This window comes from Ostrinia furnacalis, unplaced genomic scaffold (genome assembly GCF_004193835.3).
Source record: "Ostrinia furnacalis isolate ACB-3 unplaced genomic scaffold, ASM419383v2 OfSCF0152, whole genome shotgun sequence".
Lineage (NCBI taxonomy): Eukaryota > Metazoa > Arthropoda > Insecta > Lepidoptera > Crambidae > Ostrinia > Ostrinia furnacalis.
This window is the reverse complement of record NW_021130391.1, coordinates 132,316-150,875: the sequence shown is the minus strand read 5'-3', so window position 1 is coordinate 150,875 and position 18,560 is coordinate 132,316. Positions and strand designations below refer to the sequence as shown.

Sequence of the window (18,560 nt, the reverse complement as noted above, 5' to 3'; positions counted from 1 at the left end):
ACTGGCGTACGTTGCAGTCACTGGCGTACCTTACAGTCACTGGCGTACCTTGCAGTCACTGGTGTACCTTGCAGCGCCAACAGCGCTTGATGCTATAAGACTATAGTCTGGTCCGTGAGCACGTAGAATTTTGTCCAATGACCCCAAGCTACCCATCCTCATCGCTCGCGAGTGATTATATTGCTGTCGCGACTGTACGACGGGCGCCCGCAGTGAGTGTGCGAGCGCGACAGCAACATAATTACGATGAGGATGGGTAGCTTGGGGTCATTGAACAAAATTCTACGTGCTCACGGACCGGGCTTTAGTAGTAGCCACTAACGTACCTTGCAGCTCCGGTCCACGTGCGAACGGAACATCGGACCTGACGCGTCAGCCAGCCCTGACAGCGCGTGACGCAATAAGACTTGTCGCAGTCACTGTCGTACCTTGCAGTCACTGGCGTACCTTATAGTCACTGGCGTACGTTGCAGTCACTGGCGTACCTTACAGTCACTGGCGTACCTTGCAGTCACTGGTGTACCTTGCAGCGCCGACAGCGCTTGATGCTATGAGACTATAGTCTGGTCCGTGAGCACGTAGAATTTTGTCCAATGACCCCAAGCTACCCATCCTTATCGCTCGCGAGTAATTATATTGCTGTCGCGCTCGCACACTCACTGCGGGCGCCAGTCCCACAGTCGCGTAGCTTNACGTGCGAACGGAACATCGGGCCTGACGCGTCAGCCAGCACTGACAGCTGTACCTTGTAGTCACTGGTGTACCTTGCAGTCACTGACGTACCTTGCAGTGACTGGCGTACCTTGCAGTCACTGGCGTACCTTGCAGTCACTGGCGTACCTTGCAGTCACTGGCGTACCTTGCAGTCACTGGCGTACCTTGCAGTCACTGGCGTACCTTGCAGTCACTGGCGTACCTTGCAGTCACTGGCGTACCTTGCAGTCACTGGCGTACCTTTCAGTCACTGGCGTACCTTGCAGTCACTGGCGTACCTTGCAATTACTGGCGTACCTTGCAGCGCCAACAGCGCTTGATGCTATAAGACTAGTAGCAGCCAATAATGTACCTTGCAGCTCCGGTCCTACGACGGTGATCAGCGCTGATAGCAGCCGCCCTATGCTGCGGTGCAGGTCCTCCAAGTAGGGCGGCGCACTGAACAGTAGTTTCAGGGCCAGATGCAGCGTCGACTCCACGTGCGAACGGAACATCGGGCCTGACGCGTCCGCTAGCACTGACAGGGCGTGACGCAATAAGACTTCTCGCAGTCACTAGAGTGTACCTTGCAGCGCCAACAGCGCTTGATGCTATAAGACTATAGTCTGGTCCGTGAGCACGTAGAATTTTGTCCAATGACCCCAAGCTACCCATCCTTATCGCTCGCGAGTAATTATATTGCTGTCGCGACTGTGGGACTGGCGCCCGCAGTGAGTGTGCGAGCGCGACAGCAACATAATTACGCGCGAGCGATAAGGATGGGTAGCTTGGGGTCATTGGACAAAATTCTACGTGCTCACGGACCGGGCTTTAGTAGCAGCCACTAACATACCTTGCAGTTCCGGTCCTACGACGGTGATCAGCGCTGACAGTAGCCGCCCTATGCAGTCACTAGCGTACCTTGCAGCGCCAACAGCGCTTGATGCTATAAGACTAGTAGCAGCCACTGGCGTACCTTGCAGCGCCGACAGCGCTTGATGCTATAAGACTAGTAGCAGCCACTAACTTACCTTGTAGCTCCGGTCCTACGACGGTGATCAACGCTGACAGTAGCCGCCCTATGCTGCGGTGCAGGTCTTCCAAGTAGGGCGGCGCACTGAACAGTAGTTTCAGGGCCAGATGCAGCGTCGACTCCACGTGCGAACGGAACATCGGGCCTGACGCGTCAGCCAGCACTGACAGCGCGTGACGCAATAAGACTTCTCGCAGTCACTAGAGTGTACCTTGCAGCGCCAACAGCGCTTGGTGCTATAAGACTATAGTCTGATCCGTGAGCACGTAGAATTTTGTCCAATGACCCCAAGCTACCCATCTTTATCGCTCGCGAGTAATTATATTGCTGTCGCGACTGTGGGACTGGCGCCCGCAGTGAGTGTGCGAGCGCGACAGCAACATAATTACGCGCGAGCGATAGGGATGGGTAGCTTGGGGTCATTGGATAAAATTCTACGTGATCGCAGACCAGACTATAGTATAATGTACCTTGTAGCTCCGGTCCTACGACGGTGATCAGTGCCGACAGTAGCCGCCCTATGCTGCGGTGCAGGTCTTCCAAGTAGGGCGGCGCACTGAACAGTAGTTTCAGGGCCAGATGCAGCGTCGACTCCACGTGCGAGCGGAACATCGGGCCTGATGCGTCAGCCAGCACTGACAGCGCGTGGATTGACCACACCTGGTGAGAAATAATAGTTAGAAGAAGAAGAAGACTATGATATTCATGAGACAAAGTTTCAAATGTCAAATTGCGTACAGCTGGATAATTCTTATTGGACAGAGTATCGCCCTTGATGTTATAAATAGTACACGCAATTGTGCTGAATAACTGAGTTAATTCTAGATTTTGTGGCGTACCACAGTCAAATTGAGGATCCTACAATGGATCTTTGCAGTAGCTTTACATGCTACGATGGATGTTCGGCGGTCCAGTTTCACACGGCGGCAGCGGCGGCGGCACTAGATTGGAGCGAGGCGGCACTAAGCTGGAGCAAGCACCTGCAGTTGCGCCAGCGCCCTTAGCACGGGCAACGCTGCGGCGCTAGAGGCGATCCCGCACGCGCGGTGCCCGAATCCCACGGAGCGGCGGCACTAGATTAAAGCGAGACGACACTAGGCTGGAGCAAAGCAGCACTAGACTGGAGCGAGGCGGCACTAGACTGGAGCACGCATCTGCAGCTCGCCATTAGCTGCATCCTGCGCCAGCGCCCTCAGCACAGGCAGCGTTGCGGCGCTGGAGGCGGCACTAAGCTGGAGCACGCACCTGCAGCTTGCCACTAGCTGCGTCCTGCACCAGCGCTCTCAAGTTGAGAGTCTCAACACCGGCAACGCAGCGGCACTAGAGGCGGTCCCGCGCGCGTCGTGCACGCAGCCCACGGCGGCGGCGGCAGCAGTATAGACTGGAGCAGCGGCAATAGGCTAGATCGGCGGTACTAATCTGGAGTACGCACCTGTAATTCCCCGCTGGCGGCGTCCTGCGCTAGCGCACTTAACACGGGCAAGGGAGCGGCGGCGGCGGCATTAGATTGGAACGGCGGCACTAGACTAGAGGCACGCACCTGCAACTCGCCACTGGCTGCGTCCTGCGCCAGCGTCCTCAGAATCGGTAACGCAGCAGCGCTAGAGGCGGTCCCACGCGCGCGATGCACGCAGCCCACAGCAGCGGCGGCGGCGGCGCGCGTGTGACGTGCGGGTGACGCGCGTGCGAGAGCCAACACGCGGTCGCCTAATGCCTGGGCTTCAGTCTCTGTGATACAGCCGCAAAGACGCCCTGCGCACGACGCGGCTGCGACGCGAACCGTCGCGCTAGTTGCTGAGAGGCCGCTCTGTAAAGATATACGATGAAATACATCAAGAGAATCCACCGATCAAGTTAGTTGCATTGCAGTCGCGCGCATCAGAATTCAAAAGGCTAAAAACAAATTCGCCCACCCACAAGGTGGACCGACGACCTCATAAAGGTAGCAGGAAGGCGCTGGATGCAAGCCGCTACCAACCAATATGGAAATCATTGGGGAGGCCTATGTTCAGTAGGAGACGTCTTGTGACTGAAATGATGATAATGATGAAAATCAAATTACGGTTGCACGTCAACACTTGTCGGCGCGTGACCATCTCCACTTAGCCTAAAGCTGCAATAAACGGGTCATCTGTAACTCGTAACTGTTTTTGACATGTGTACATTCTAAGTGCGCTTGCGCATGTCTAACAAAAGCACATCTTTTACAAACATTAACGTCAGCAATCATCAACACACATTTCGACAATAATTATTATACTCACAATAATCAACTCAGTAGCGACAGTTTTCACAGCCTCCTGTCCCAAAGAGCTCTTCTGCTCAGCCAAGGTCCTCAAGGCGAGGAGCAGAGCGGTGTATACGTTCACTTGGATCGCCTCTTGCCGCGGGCCTTTGGACATCTTGATGCATTCCGCGAAGTGTTCGAGCATTTGTTGCCTGAAAGAAAAGGTTTACTTTCAAATCTTCGTTGCAAATTGAAGTGTCTAATGCCCGTTTTCAACATCAATCCCTAATTTTTAAGTGACCCCTATGGTAACATAGCAGGAATTTTGTTTTCAAAGGGGTCAATTAAAAAATAGGGATTAATGGTGAAAACGGGCATAAGTGTCTATTATGGAAACCTATTCTGTAATAAAAAACTTTTTTTTATTACAGTGCTTGAGGTATGTTTGAGAGCAGTAGGAAAGAGGTGATACAACTGACATACGACATGACAGAGCATTCAGGTTTGATGCACATCTGAAGTCTCGTTGACGTTTGACTTCACTAAAAAGGTGTTTTATCCCCTGCAACTTCCATAGCTCAGGTACTCACATCAAGAATCGTAAAACTTACCTGTGCTTGTTAGCCGCCCTGGCGAATATGAGCGGGAACAGAGCGACCGCCGCGTCTATAACCGCCACTCCCAAAGGCTGGGCGGCCGACGCAGCCGACGATGACGGTGTCTGGGACGTGGTGCCACGGTATACACAGCACGGGTCGTATCCTAGTGACTATATGAGCTAGAGGAGACACTGATGCTCTTTAGCCACAACTTACCTGTGCTTGTTAGCCGCCCTGGCGAATATGAGCGGGAACAGAGCGACCGCCGCGTCTATGACCGCCACTCCTAAAGGCTGGGCGGCCGACGCAGCCGACGATGACGGTGTCTGGGACGTGGTGCCGCGGTATACACAGCACGGGTCGTGTTCTAGTTGCTATATGAGCTAGAGGAGACACTGATGCTCTTTAGCAACACCTTACCTGTGCTTGTTAGCCGCCCTGGCGAATATGAGCGGGAACAGAGCGACCGCCGCGTCTATGACGGCCACTCCTAAAGGCTGGGCGGCCGACGCAGCCGACGATGACGGTGTCTGGGACGTGGTGCCGCGGTATACACAGCACGGGTCATGTTCTAGTGGCTTTATGCTAGAGGAGACACTGATGCTCTTTAGCCACAACTTACCTGTGCTTGTTAGCCGCCCTGGCGAATATGAGCGGGAACAGAGCGACCGCCGCGTCTATGACCGCCACTCCTAAAGGCTGGGCGGCCGACGCAGCCGACGATGACGGTGTCTGGGACGTGGTGCCGCGGTATACACAGCACGGGTCGTGTCCTAATGGCTATATGAACTAGAGGAGACACTGATGTTCTTTAGCCACAACTTACCTGTGCTTGTTAGCCGCCCTGGCGAATATGAGCGGGAACAGAGCGACCGCCGCGTCTATGACCGCCACTCCTAAAGGCTGGGCGGCCGACGCAGCCGACGATGACGGTGTCTGGGACGTGGTGCCGCGGTATACACAGCACGGGTCGTGTCCTAATGGCTATATGAACTAGAGGAGACACTGATGTTCTTTAGCCACAACTTACCTGTGCTTGTTAGCCGCCCTGGCGAATATGAGCGGGAACAGAGCGACCGCCGCGTCTATAACCGCAACTCCTAGAGGCTGGGCGGCCGACGCAGCCGACGATGACGGTGTTTGGGACGTGGTGCCGCGGTACACACAGCACGGGTCATGTTCTAAGGCGCCTGAGCCGCGCGCGCTTAGTGGCGATATTAGCTGTAAGAGAGAGAAACACTGGTATACAGAGAGAAATGAAGATTTCCGTAAACGAACTAAAGTCGCTGACATAGCCCAACGGATTAGCAAGCTGAAGTGGCAATGGGCAGGGCATATAGTACGCAGAACTGACGGCGCAGCGTAGGACGTCTACCCATGATGATGATACTTTTTATGGGTGTATGTTTATGGTGGAATGTTAAACATACCTGTTCTTCAATTTCTGCGTGATCTGTGTCATAGATCCAGCATTCTTCACCAAGTAGGATAGTGTCGCGCGGATGCATTGCTGACATGAGGAGCCCTAAAAAGTAAATAATATAACAATTTAAAAATAGAATGTATTTATTTACATCAAAAGTCAGTATTATCGACATAGCAGCACATCGCTGCTTGGTACAGATGTAGACGTAGACAAAAACGAAGAGTCGCTAGGAGTGCCACTATGTATGTAGCAACATTAACCACACTAGGGTCACTCTTAAACCGCCTCTGTGGTCTAGTGGTTAGACCACCTGCTTCAGACGCAGAGGTCCCGGGTTCGATTCCCAGTGGCGGCAGATTTTTCTGTTCGGTTTGGTTGGTGGTAGGGCTTGTTCTAAGTCCGCCTGGCTAGCTACCACCATCTTACCTAAGTCTGTCGCCATAACAACAATGTTAACAGCATTGTTGTGTTCCGGCAGTTAGAGGTAAGATAGCCAGTTCCTCCGTGGTTGAGGATTCCGGGTGAAGCTCGCTTCCACCTTCGGCCTGATCGTCACTTACTATCAGGTGAGATACAGGCCAAGAGCTTCCTCGTTGTGGATAAAAAAAAAAACTCAAGCCAGCGATCTCAGAGGAAGGCGGTGCTAGTAATGCCACTGCTAGACGACATCGCAGTTTCAGCAGCAATGCGGAGATGTAAAGCTCGCACACTCCCTACGGACGCCCGTCGCACAGTCGCGACAGCAATATAAAAAATTACGCGCGAGCGATAAGGATGGGTAGCTTGGGGTAATTCTAGTGCTCTCAGACTAGACTATAATAGCCTTAATTCCCTACGGTTAGAGGCCAGGGTTGTCGCCTTAATCCAGAGGCTAGGAGATTATACCTATAGCAACATTAGCTCCGCTAGGATCAGCCGAGCCCGCGATCTCAGCCGCCAACAGTCTCAACAGGGGCGCCGCGGGAGGGGCAGGTGCGGCAGGGGCGGTGGCGGCGTGGGGCGCTAATGCGGCCGCCGCTTGGTACAGACGTAGATGTAGACTAGGAGTCACTAAGAGTGCTACTATGTATGTAGCAACGTTAGCCCTACTAGGGTCAGCCAAATCGTCAGCAAACGTAATAATGGTGCCAGGGGGCGGGGCCTACATTGTCACTATAGTTCGCTCGTAATTATGTTGCTATCGCGCTCGCACACTCACTGTGGCCGCCCGTCGCACAGTCGCAGCGATAAGGATGGGTAGCTTGGGGTCATTGGACGAAATGACTCGACCAGGCTTTAGTCACTACCTAAGTAAGTCGTAGTCTCAAGTTTGGGTAACCCACTATACCTGTAGCAACATTAGCTCCGCTAGGATCAGCCGAGCCAGCGATCTCAGCCGCCAACAGTCTCAACAGGGGCGCCGCGGGAGGGGCAGGTGCGGCAGGGGCGGTGGCGGCGTGGGGCGCTAATGCTGCCGCCGCTTGGTACAGTCGCAGGCGGAGGAGCGCCGCCGGGGCTTTTAGGGCTCCACCGTAGTTGCGGACTACGCCGCCGACGCTGGAAAGACATTTTACGTAAACGTTCTCAACCCTAATTGATTATACTTTTCCTAGCGGAACCCTACTTTGATAAATGGAAATTTAAATGAAAAACTATAAAGTTTTTATGCAATTATTTGTAAACAAGTCGGTGCGCGCGAACAACGTCGGTCACGAAACGTGGGAAAATATTTTTTACGGAACCCTTGCGGCCTTTCCACGGAACCCCAGGGTTCCGCGGACCACCTTTCGGGAACCGCTGCTCTAGACTATCAAAACAAGGGTTTGACATAACAAAGCATACATTTTCTTCAAAAGTTGATCAAAGATTGAGTGACAGTGGCAATAAGAAAAATACAACCGCACTACAGCTTTACAAAATATGACGAAAATTCAGCGTACCAGTAAAGCCCTTTTAGAATTAGGGTAAACCTAAATAAAACAGCAAATTATCATGATTCATGACTTACTTGGTCAAAACAGCAATGGCTCCGTCAATAGGCTGCGACAGCCGCTTAGCCGTGTCGTCACTGTTTACCAGAGATGGACAGTGAATCAGCAAACTGTGCAGCGCTGACAACGCGCCCGCGCGACCTTCTAATGTCACCTGTGGATCATTCATTCACATTCGTTCATTCATTCAATTACATTTCGCATATTATTTGTAAAAATATACTCTTGGAATTATAGCAAAAATTTGGAAGAATGCATGTCTATTAGGATTTTGGCGTTTGACATATTCAATCGTAGTACTGCGGCGACGTACTTATCTTAGCCTCCGTAGAATGGAATCTTATATCTTTTAAAATTCAAGTCTGCAAATCTACCAAACAACTCACCTGCCAAGTAAATGCGTCACCCCGTGCTTTTTCAGATTCCAGTTCTTTAGCGGAACGCGGGAAGCTGTTTCTCCATAGCAGCAACATTCTAGGCAGCAAGCCTCGCACTACTGGCACTCCTGTAAAAATGGTAATAGACTGAAGATCTGAATAATTAAAACTCTGAGTTGACATGAATTGTAATTAGCAGAACTATTTAACTTCCCGAGAGGCATCGAAAACAAAACACGCGTGGCATACCCGCGAGTAATGAGTGAGTAACAAGCGCGCGCGTTTTCACCCATTTACAAAAAAATCGCTATAGAAAGAAAAAATACGCGTGTGGTACGCTAAATGGCGACACAGTAGCTTCATCTGCTAATACCGAAACGGAGCTCGAGTCTTTTAAAATACTCCCCCTTTTGAGAAATAAATAAAGTTGCACTCACCTAGAGTACAAATAGCTCCAACAATAAGCCAGCCAGCGTTGATCCTGGCAGCGGTCAACCTGCTGCTCTGGCCAGCCGATCTTAGCAGCTGTTCCGCCGCGTTAAAGGCTATTTTTCCTCGCCCGTGTGGAATGCCCAGTCGCGATAGACGGACCGCGCCGAGTATAGCTGCTAACGCTGCTGAATATCCTGCACAAAGATACAAAAAGACAATGCCGGAAATTGGCGTCTTTTTTTTTTCGCGCCGCCGTCAAAAAACCTTGTTTTTTGATTACAAAATAGTGTAATAAACCAAACTTACTACGACATGTATACCTCTAAACTCAGTCTGAACTGAGTTACGAGCATTAGAAGTGTGATGATTTCCTACTAGATTTGCTTTTTGCGCGCAAGTTTTGTATGAAGTTGCAACAAAATAGTGACACTGTATGTGTAAACAAACAATACCATCCATTAAAGGCTCCAGACATCAGTGTGGAGTAGAATCAGCGCAATAAAAATATAGCGGAATATTTTGTTCCAATTTCTTACAAAACTTGCGCGCAAAAAGCAAATCTAGTATGTAAATCATCAAACTTCTAACGCTTGTAACTCAGTTCAGACTGAGTTTAGAGGTATACATGTCATAGTAAGTTTGGTTTATTGCACTATTTTGTAATCAAAAAACAAAGTTTGGTCGATGGCCGCGCTAAAAAAAAAGACGCCACCTTCCATACAAAATCTGGCATTGCCATATAATGTTAATTGTTTTTCAGTCATAGGACGTTGTATACAGGAGTATCCAGGGACAAATTAAGCTGATGACTAAAGAGAGTTGGATACTGCTTCTTTAGGGGATTAATGTTTCTATCCATTTTTTAAAAACACATTTCCTTTGATACTTACGTGAAAAGCTAAAATTAGTAGGCTATAAAAAAAATATTTTGTAGTCCCGTAGCGATTCTCAATCGACTACTAGAGACCAGAAAGTGCTCCTTCAGTAGACACAAAATGATATCTACACTAATATTATAAAGAGGAAAACTTTGTTTGTTTGTTTGTTTGTATGTAATGAATAGGCTCAAAAACTACTGGACCGTTTTTAAAAATTCTTTCACCATTCGAAAGCTACATTATCCACGAGTATCATAGGCTAAATTTTATTTTGGAAAAAAATAGGGTTCCGTGAAATATGTGGATAATATAGGCCACGCGCGCGAAGCCGCGGGCGGAAAGCTAGTCATTAATAAGGCTGATGTTGACTAGCATGGACGACCGCAAATGACGGTAAACACTGTGGAATTTTGTGTAAAGCCTGGTCCGTGAGCACGTAGAATCCCGTCCAATGACCCCAAGCTACCCATCCTTATCACTCGCGCGTAATTATATTGCTGTCGCGACTGTAAGACGCGCGCCCGCAGTGAGTGTGCAAGTGCGACAGCAACATAATTACGTGCGAGCCACAAGGATGGGCAGCTTGGGGTCATTGGACGGGATTCTACGTGCTCACGGACCAGGCTTTAGTTATAATAGAGGCTATTGCAACAGAAATAGATACGTAGTTTCTCTACTGTAGTACCTGCAATATGGTGCGGCGTGGGCCTGGGCGCGTCAAGCGCAGTACAACAGGCATCTAGTAGTGGCGTTAACTGCGACGGGAGAGCAACGCATACGCATCGTGCACATCTTGCTGCGGCAAGGCGAGCGGCTGCACAAGGATGTTCTAGCACCTGGTTAGAAACGAAGTGTTTAGATTGTTTATTTTTGTTCCCCAGTGGATGAAGCACCTGATGTCGTGCCTGAGTGCCCAAGCAACTGCATTCAGGAGGATTTGATGAGTGCTGCTGACAACGCCACTCTTGTGGCGGAGTTTTGGGCTGACACTGTGAAGGTTTGTTGTCGACACAAAAAGAAGAAGATTGTTTATTAAGCGCCATCTAGTGATTAAGTTGAGTATGAAGAAGTGTGCTTGGATAGTTTATTGTAATAAAGTATGGTGAACTAGCACTATAGGCACAAGACAATACAAAACACCTGCATAAATCACCTAAATCAGTACAAACTCGTTTAATTTAACCTCACAGAGTAGCCCGGTATGCGAAACACATGGACTTAAATTTTATGAAAATACCCACAAAATATTTTATGACATTGAAATTGAATCTTCGTGGTACAAAGTCATTTGAATCCTAAATAAATACCATCTATACACCACTACAAATTAATTAATTTTCGAATCGAGTCATACGATATCATTCGATGACTTTGCGAATGCAGTACGATGATACGATTACTTTTACGTTGCGGCAATCACTATAATTCGCTAAAATGACACTAATGACGTTTAAAAAGTGGCACGCTCGGCTTCATACAATTTTTGACACATGCTTCATCTATCCATATCTGTGGACTGTCCTGTCGATGACATTGACAGTGGGGCGCCACCGTCAATACCGGATCGCTGGTTCAGATTTTTGCCATGTTGGAAACCATATAGTTGAACGATGGTAGCGCTCCCCTGTCATTGAGTTTGGCGGGACAGTTCAGCGTGGGTCATCTATACTATAGATGACCCACGCTGAACTGTCCCACGGCAAAAATCTGAACCAGCGATCCGGTATTGACGGTGGCGCCCCACTGTCAATGTCATCGACAGGACAGTCCAGTATTTTGGAACTATACTACTAGTGATGCGACAAAATCTCTCGTTAATCTCTCGAAATGTCATTTACGGACTGCAACAGACGACTACTAGATTTTCAAAGATCGTTTGTATAATTATTAAGATCAATCCCTCTTCTGATTGATGTTGAGATCAGTAATGTGATCGTCAAAATAGGATCTTCTTAATCAAAGAAAATTTGATTTTCCCTCTTTTATTTGTTTAGGAAATATAAGGGTTCCCTACGTTTTATCGAAAGTCGTTTCATCGAAGGTCGTTTCATCGAAGCCGTTTCATCGATTGGTCATAATCTCGAACGTACGAAATATCGAATGCCGTATCATCGAATGGTCACATTATCGAATGGTCGGATCATCGAATATCTTAGCGTTGAAAGGTTGTATAATAAAGAGTTACCTACTTACTAATAAAAGTTAGTAGTAACTCGTTGAACACTTGTTTAGAGTGACGTTTAATATGGAAATGTCACTTTAAACTACTGTTCAACGAGTGTGTAACTTTTTAATAGTAAGGGAGTTAATCATGACATCGATATAAAAAATGTGTCTATAAAGTGAAAATACCTATAGAATAACACAATAGCATTCGGCCGCCAGACCTGGCTGTATGATGCACTCACGCCAAGATGATGTGAGTGCATCATCATCTGATGTACAAGCTAAATAAAAAAACATACCTACATACGGCGAAATTCAACTTTCAGGTTCTAAATTCAAATCACTTTACCGCCCTTTTACAATTTTGGCGGCTATTTTGGTGGTTTGAAAACGCATTTTCTTGATAGGTACTTAACTTAATCCTTAACCACATGTCATTAATCTTGATAGTTGGATATTTTAAGTTACGGGAAAAAAGCTGGGTTTAACTAACTTAGGCTGAGTTGCACCACCTAACTTTGACCCGATCGCTGGTTCCGATATTTGCCATGTTGGAAACTATACACCACTAAANCTAATTAACTTCAGTGCGGGTCCAATGTCAGTACAACTTTCCCCCGAAACAGACTTGACCTTCACTAGTTGTTTGTTATACACCACTACATTTTTATCACCGGAAAAAAAAATCTGGGTAATGAGTTATTGATACTGATCCTATTTATGCAAAAAAAAAAGTTAAATAAAGCTACTCAAAATTTCATCCCAAAATTGGTAATATTTGGACACACGCGTCGCTAGCACTATTTACGCTCAACGCAAGGCCGCCCGTTACTATGGAGAGAGATGCGACGTTGCCGGCCCGACGCTTCCTAAAGGCGGCGGTGTACGTTTCTTGTGCGGCCATTATCACCCGCGAGCCACGAGCGAGAGGGCGGCGCGGGGCCGCGGCCCGCGCCGCCCCTCTCGCTCTTCCGGCCGCCGGCCGCGGTCGGTCAGTTGCGCGCGCGCGAGCTCTTTATCGGTCGTGAAGTTTAGNTTTTTTTTACTTTATAATTTTCACACATTTCTACATAACCTGTTAAAAATTTTCCGGTGATAAAAAAGTAGTAGTGTATATATAAAAGAAAGTCGTGTTAGTTACTCCACTTATAACTCAAGAACGGCTGAACCGATTTAGCTGAAAATTGTCAGGGAGGTAGTTTAGAGCCAGGAGAAGGACATAGGATACTTTTTATCCCGTTCGAAATTAAAAAAAAAGTCTGCTTACTTATTGCCATTAAGGCGGAACAAAGTTCGCCGGGTCAGCTAGTTAATTATAAATAATTGCTCATGAAATAATTTTTTAATTCAAAAATGTGATATATTTTTACTAACTTAATATTACAATATACTTACAGAGAATATAGCATTGATCATGTTAAGCGAAGTGTCCGAGATGAGATTCTGCACCGAGGTGCCAAGCTGCAAAGACAGCTCTCCTATTTCCGTCAATGCGCATACAAGCAAATGCTGGCTGAATAGTGTTTCCTGAAAAAGAAAAAAATAAATTAGTCGTATTTGTAGTCTTTTTATCCCACTAAATTACCAGCACGGTTTATGTCTTCCTTTGTAGGTTTAACAAAGATTACTGGTGACTTTTCTAACAAAAACTTGATCACGACCACTCAGATGAAAGACAAGTCGACCTTATTAATGTAGGAGAATAAGAACTTTGTATCAGTGCTTGTGTTAAATTCCCTCGGAGCTGAGTTGTCAGGGTGGTCGACTTGTGGAAGGGGTTAAGTTGTCAGAGGACGAGTTGTTGTAGGGTTCGAGTTGTCGAAGGTCAAATTGTCGTAGGGGCTAGTAGTCAGAGATCCAGTTATCGGCGCGGCACGCGGCCGCTTGCGCCTAATCGCTGAGCCCAGCGTTGCCGTAGGGCTCGAGTTGTCATAGGGGTCGTGTTGTCACAGGGGTTGAGATATCATAGGGGTCGAGTCATCAGAGGTCAAGTTGTCACCTGGTTGCAGTCCTTGGCGTTCTCGGGGTTGAAGTCGATGCTGGCCACCGACTGCAGCAGCGTGTGCGCGAGCGCGCGACACGCGGCCGCTTGTGCCTTCTCGCCGAGCATAGAGCCTAATGTGTTGCGGAGGATGTAGTCGTCACAGGGGTCGAGTTGTCATAGGGGTCGAGTTGTCATAGGGGTCGAGTTGGCATAGGGGTCGAGTTGTCAAAGGGGTCGAGATGTCATAGGGGTCGAATTATTATAGATCGAATTGTCATAGGGCTAGTTGTCATAGGTCAAGTTGTCATAGGGGTAGAGTTGTCATAGAGGTCGAGGAATTGTCATAGGTCGAGTTGTCATAGGGGTCGAGTTGTCATAGGGGTCTAGTTGTCATAGGGGTCTAGTTGTCATAGGGGTCTAGTTGTCATAGGGGTCGAGTCATCAGAGGTCAAGTTGTCACCTGGTTGCAGTCCTTGGCGTTCTCGGGGTTGAAGTCGATACTGGCCATCTGCTGCAGCAGCGTGTGAGCGAGCGCGCGACAGGCCGCCGCTTGTGCCTTCTCGCCGAGCATGGAGCCTAGTGTATTGCGGAGAATGTAGTTTATACACTTTCTGGAATAAAAAAACACAAATCGGTGACAGAGCCACATGCTAAAGACAACACTAGTCACTACTCTGGTCGGCTTTGCAACATGCTACAGACAACACTAGTCACTACACTTGTCAGTAACTTATTACACACAACACTAGTAGACTGAAGCGATCGATGCTCTACTTGTGTCAATAGAAGCGCTTCATTAGTGTAGGCGCTCACTGGGCGACAAGCAACAGCGACAGATCGGCGACTAGACACCTATTTTTGTCAATTTCATATATTCAAATTTTGATTTGATTTGATTTTTTGATTTTGATCAAAAATATTTTATTCTACTTTGACCACTGGTGGCACTTTTGAAAGTCAAATACATTTAAAAAAAGGTAGCTCTTATTTAGCTCGCCGTCGCGACTCCGCGACTGATGTCAAGTGTGCGAAGTTTATGGTCTATTTTTCTGACATTATGGCATCTTGATTTGTGTGAGAGGGATGGGTGTGTACAGGACCGGATTTACAGATTTATAATCTGTTAATCCACCACTGCGTGTGTACCTAGCCTTTAGCCTAAGGAAGGCAAGAAATTTCAGATTTATTATTATTATTATTCTGTCTAATGGCTTCAATGGTGCGAATTTCAGATTTTATGCCCATGTGTAGTTGTACTGACCTTGAATAAACTGCGTCGACGTGCGAGCTAGCTGCCTTCGGGTTGGCCACCAAGTCCAAGACATGTGTTAGGAACGTCGTCATGTTCCGTTCTAGCCACACTCCACCCATGTTTTGGACGAAGATCACGTACGCCTGCGAATAGATTAACATATAGATACTCAGAAATTAAAATTCTTGAGTGTTGTAGAATTACGAGAGCGTAGATGAAGAAAGAAAAGCTGTCACTTTATTTAAAATCATATTTTACAGTCAATTGAAACCTGATTGGGTTTTCTGTGGTGAAAAGTATGTGTTCTTTTTGTCTTTTTTATAAACTGTGCTACTAAAACTAACTTTATAATATATCTTAACTTCTTAACCCAAGCAGATGAAGAATAAAAAAGGTTAAATAGCTCTTCCTCTTCTTTCATATCTACAAAAATATTTAAAGTAAAATACCTTTCCAATTTCAATTTACAATCAAACTTACATGTGTCACGCAAACTCGGACCTCCCTATTCACTCCCGAGCCAGACTTGATGATTTCTCCCTTGAGGAACGAAGTGCCTCCTCTCAAGAATGCGCCCATCAGTAAGTTTAACGCTTCTTCTAGTGACACCACGTTCTTTGGCGGATCCTTTTTGTTTTGTTGAACTGCCAAGGGAAAATCAAACTTAGTACGGTGTAAAAAGGGTACAATTTGTCTCGGCTTTCATTCATCATGGAAATAGGTAATAGAGAAGGGAGTGTTTAATATACCTGATTGAGCTCCGACTTTCAATTTACTGTTTAGGTTTGTAGCTTCTCCTGCTTGTGTTGCCGCCATTAAAGCGCCGAGAAGTTCAGCAATGGCACATCTGGGAAAAAAATAATTTATTTTAAGTAATTGTCATAAATTACCGAGTAATTTGTCGTGAACAATGAACAATCTACTAGAGTGGTTGCTTTTCATCATTTATAGATTACATAGGAATAAGATTTTTCCCATTTGTCGATTTCTTGAGTTGTTGTAAATGATGGAGTTGTAGGGAGTCAAGTTGTCGGGGTCTAGTTGTCGAAGGTTGAGTTTTCGATGGTCAAATTGTCGTATATTTGGTACAACACCTGAGCGCGTAGTCGCTAGGGTGGGCCGCTCTCAAGCAAGCAGCGGCTATGGCGTCCACGTCAGCAGCGTCAGCTTCATCAGCGGCAGCAATCGTCGCAGCGTGTGTGCCGCTCCCGCGCGAACTACAGACGCGCGTTCGCTAAGTAGAGACTCGGACAGCTGGAATTGAATACAGTGGGACTGACCTGAGCGCGTAATCGCTAGGGTGGGCCGCTCTCAAGCAAGCAGCGGCTATGGCGTCCACGTCAGCAGGCGTCAGCTTCATCAGCGGCAGCAATCGTCGCAGCGTGTGCGCCGCGCCCGCGCGAACTACTGAAACCCGCTCTCAAGATAGAAACCTATACCTACTATACAGCTGGATGACATAGTGGGACAGTTTAGCTTCCACAGAACAGATCAGAATAAGCTTAATTCGGATCTATCAATTATTATGTTGCCTATACTCGCATCTCTTCGGCGAGTTGAAGGATCGAGTAGTCGAGTTTTCGAGTGTCGAGTTGGCTAAATCGAATTGTCGGAGGACAATTCGTCTTGAGGTCGAGTTGCGTTGACTTGGTCAAGTCCGATTTGAGTTGCTATGGGTCATATTGACATAAATTCTGTAAGCACCTGAGCGCATAGTCGCTAGAGTGGGCCGCTCTCAAGCAAGCAGCGGCTATGGCGTCCACGTCAGCAGGCGTCAGCTTCATCAGCGGCAGCAATCGTCGCAGCGTGTGCGCCGCTCCCGCGCGAACTACTGACGCTCGCTCGCTTGATAGAGACATACAACAAGATCGGGACAAAGTGGAACAAACCTGAGCGCATAGTCGCTAGGGTGGGCCGCTCTCAAGCAAGCTGCGGCTATGGCGTCCACGTCAGCAGGAGTTAACTTCATCAGCGGCAGCAATCGTCGCAGCGTATGCGCCGCTCCCGCGCGAACTACAGACGCGCGTTCGCTAAGTAGAGACTCAGACAGCTGGAATTGAATACAGTGGGACTGACCTGAGCGCGTAGTCGCTAGGGTGGGCCGCTCTCAAGCAAGCTGCGGCTATGGCGTCCACGTCAGCAGGAGTTAACTTCATCAGCGGCAGCAATCGTCGCAGCGTGTGTGCCGCTCCCGCGCGAACTACTGAAGCCCGCTCTCAAGATAGAAACCTATACCTACTATACAGCTGGATGACATAGTGGGACAGACCTGAGCGCGTAGTCGCTAGGATGGGCCGCTCTCAAGCAAGCAGCGGCTATGGCGTCCACGTCAGCAGGTGTCAGCTTCATCAGGCCCGCTCGCACTACTGACGACCGCTCACTGGATAGACACCTATACTATACTATACAACTGGATGACAGTGGGACAGACCTGAGCGCGTAGTCGCTAGGGTGGGCCGCTCTCAAGCAAGCTGCGGCTATGGCGTCCACGTCAGCAGGAGTTAACTTCATCAGCGGCAGCAATCGTCGCAGCGTGTGTGCCGCTCCCGCGCGAACTACTGAAGCCCGCTCTCAAGATAGAAACCTATACCTACTATACAGCTGGATGACATAGTGGGACAGACCTGAGCGCGTAGTCGCTAGGATGGGCCGCTCTCAAGCAAGCTGCGGCTATGGCGTCCACGTCAGCAGGCGTCAGCTTCATCAGCGGCAGCAATCGTCGCGAACTACTGATGTTCGCTAGATAGACACCTATACAACTGGATGACAGTGGGACAAACCTGAGCGCGTAGTCGCTAGGGTGGGCCGCCCTCAAGCAAGCAGCGGCTATGGCGTCCACGTCAGCAGGAGTTAACTTCATCAGCGGCAGCAATCGTCGCAGCGTGTGTGCCGCGCCCGCGCGAACTTACTGACGCTCGCTCGCTAGATAGAGACCTATACAACTGGATGACAGTGGGATAAACCTGAGCGCATAGTCGCTAGGGTGGGCCGCTCTCAAGCAAGCAGCGGCTATGGCGTCCACGTCAGCAGGCGTCAGCTTCATCAGCGGCAGCAATCGTCGCAGCGTGTGTGCCGTGCCCACGCGAACTACTGAAGCCCGCTCTCAAGATAGAAACCTATACCTACTATACAGCTGGATGACACAGTGGGACAGACCTGAGCGCGTAGTCGCTAGGGTGGGCCGCCCTCAAGCAAGCAGCGGCTATGGCGTCCACGTCAGCAGGCGTCAGCTTCATCAGCGGCAGCAATCGTCGCAGCGTGTGTGCCGCGCCCGCGCGAACTTACTGACGCTCGCTCGCTAGATAGAGACTTATACAACAAGACCGGGTCAAAAGTGGAACAAACCTGAGCGCATAGTCACTAGGGTGGGCCGCTCTCAAGCAAGCAGCGGCTATGGCGTCCACGTCAGCAGGCGTCAGCTTCATCAGCGGCAGCAATCGTCGCAGCGTGTGTGCCGCGCCCGCGCGAACTACTGATGCTCGCTAGATAGACACCTATACAACTGGATGACAGTGGGACTAAC

General features: G+C 48.7%; 1 protein-coding gene across 1 annotated transcript in view; it reads right to left on the bottom strand.

The window, feature by feature from the left end:
* LOC114352800 (HEAT repeat-containing protein 5B) overlaps window positions 1–18,560 on the bottom strand; it is a 39,315-nt gene that overhangs the window by 15,573 nt on the left and 5,182 nt on the right. The window contains exons 6-20 of the mRNA XM_028304542.1: window positions 15,787–15,884; window positions 15,518–15,681; window positions 15,047–15,180; window positions 14,246–14,396; window positions 13,197–13,328; window positions 10,321–10,471; window positions 8,763–8,951; window positions 8,335–8,453; window positions 7,966–8,102; window positions 7,306–7,514; window positions 5,983–6,077; window positions 5,583–5,773; window positions 3,991–4,165; window positions 3,267–3,533; window positions 2,197–2,386 (exon numbers count right to left, since the gene is read on the bottom strand). Coding sequence (XP_028160343.1) covers window positions 2,197–2,386; window positions 3,267–3,533; window positions 3,991–4,165; window positions 5,583–5,773; window positions 5,983–6,077; window positions 7,306–7,514; window positions 7,966–8,102; window positions 8,335–8,453; window positions 8,763–8,951; window positions 10,321–10,471; window positions 13,197–13,328; window positions 14,246–14,396; window positions 15,047–15,180; window positions 15,518–15,681; window positions 15,787–15,884 — 2,402 coding nt within the window. The remainder of the gene's footprint in view (window positions 1–2,196; window positions 2,387–3,266; window positions 3,534–3,990; window positions 4,166–5,582; window positions 5,774–5,982; window positions 6,078–7,305; window positions 7,515–7,965; window positions 8,103–8,334; window positions 8,454–8,762; window positions 8,952–10,320; window positions 10,472–13,196; window positions 13,329–14,245; window positions 14,397–15,046; window positions 15,181–15,517; window positions 15,682–15,786; window positions 15,885–18,560) is intronic.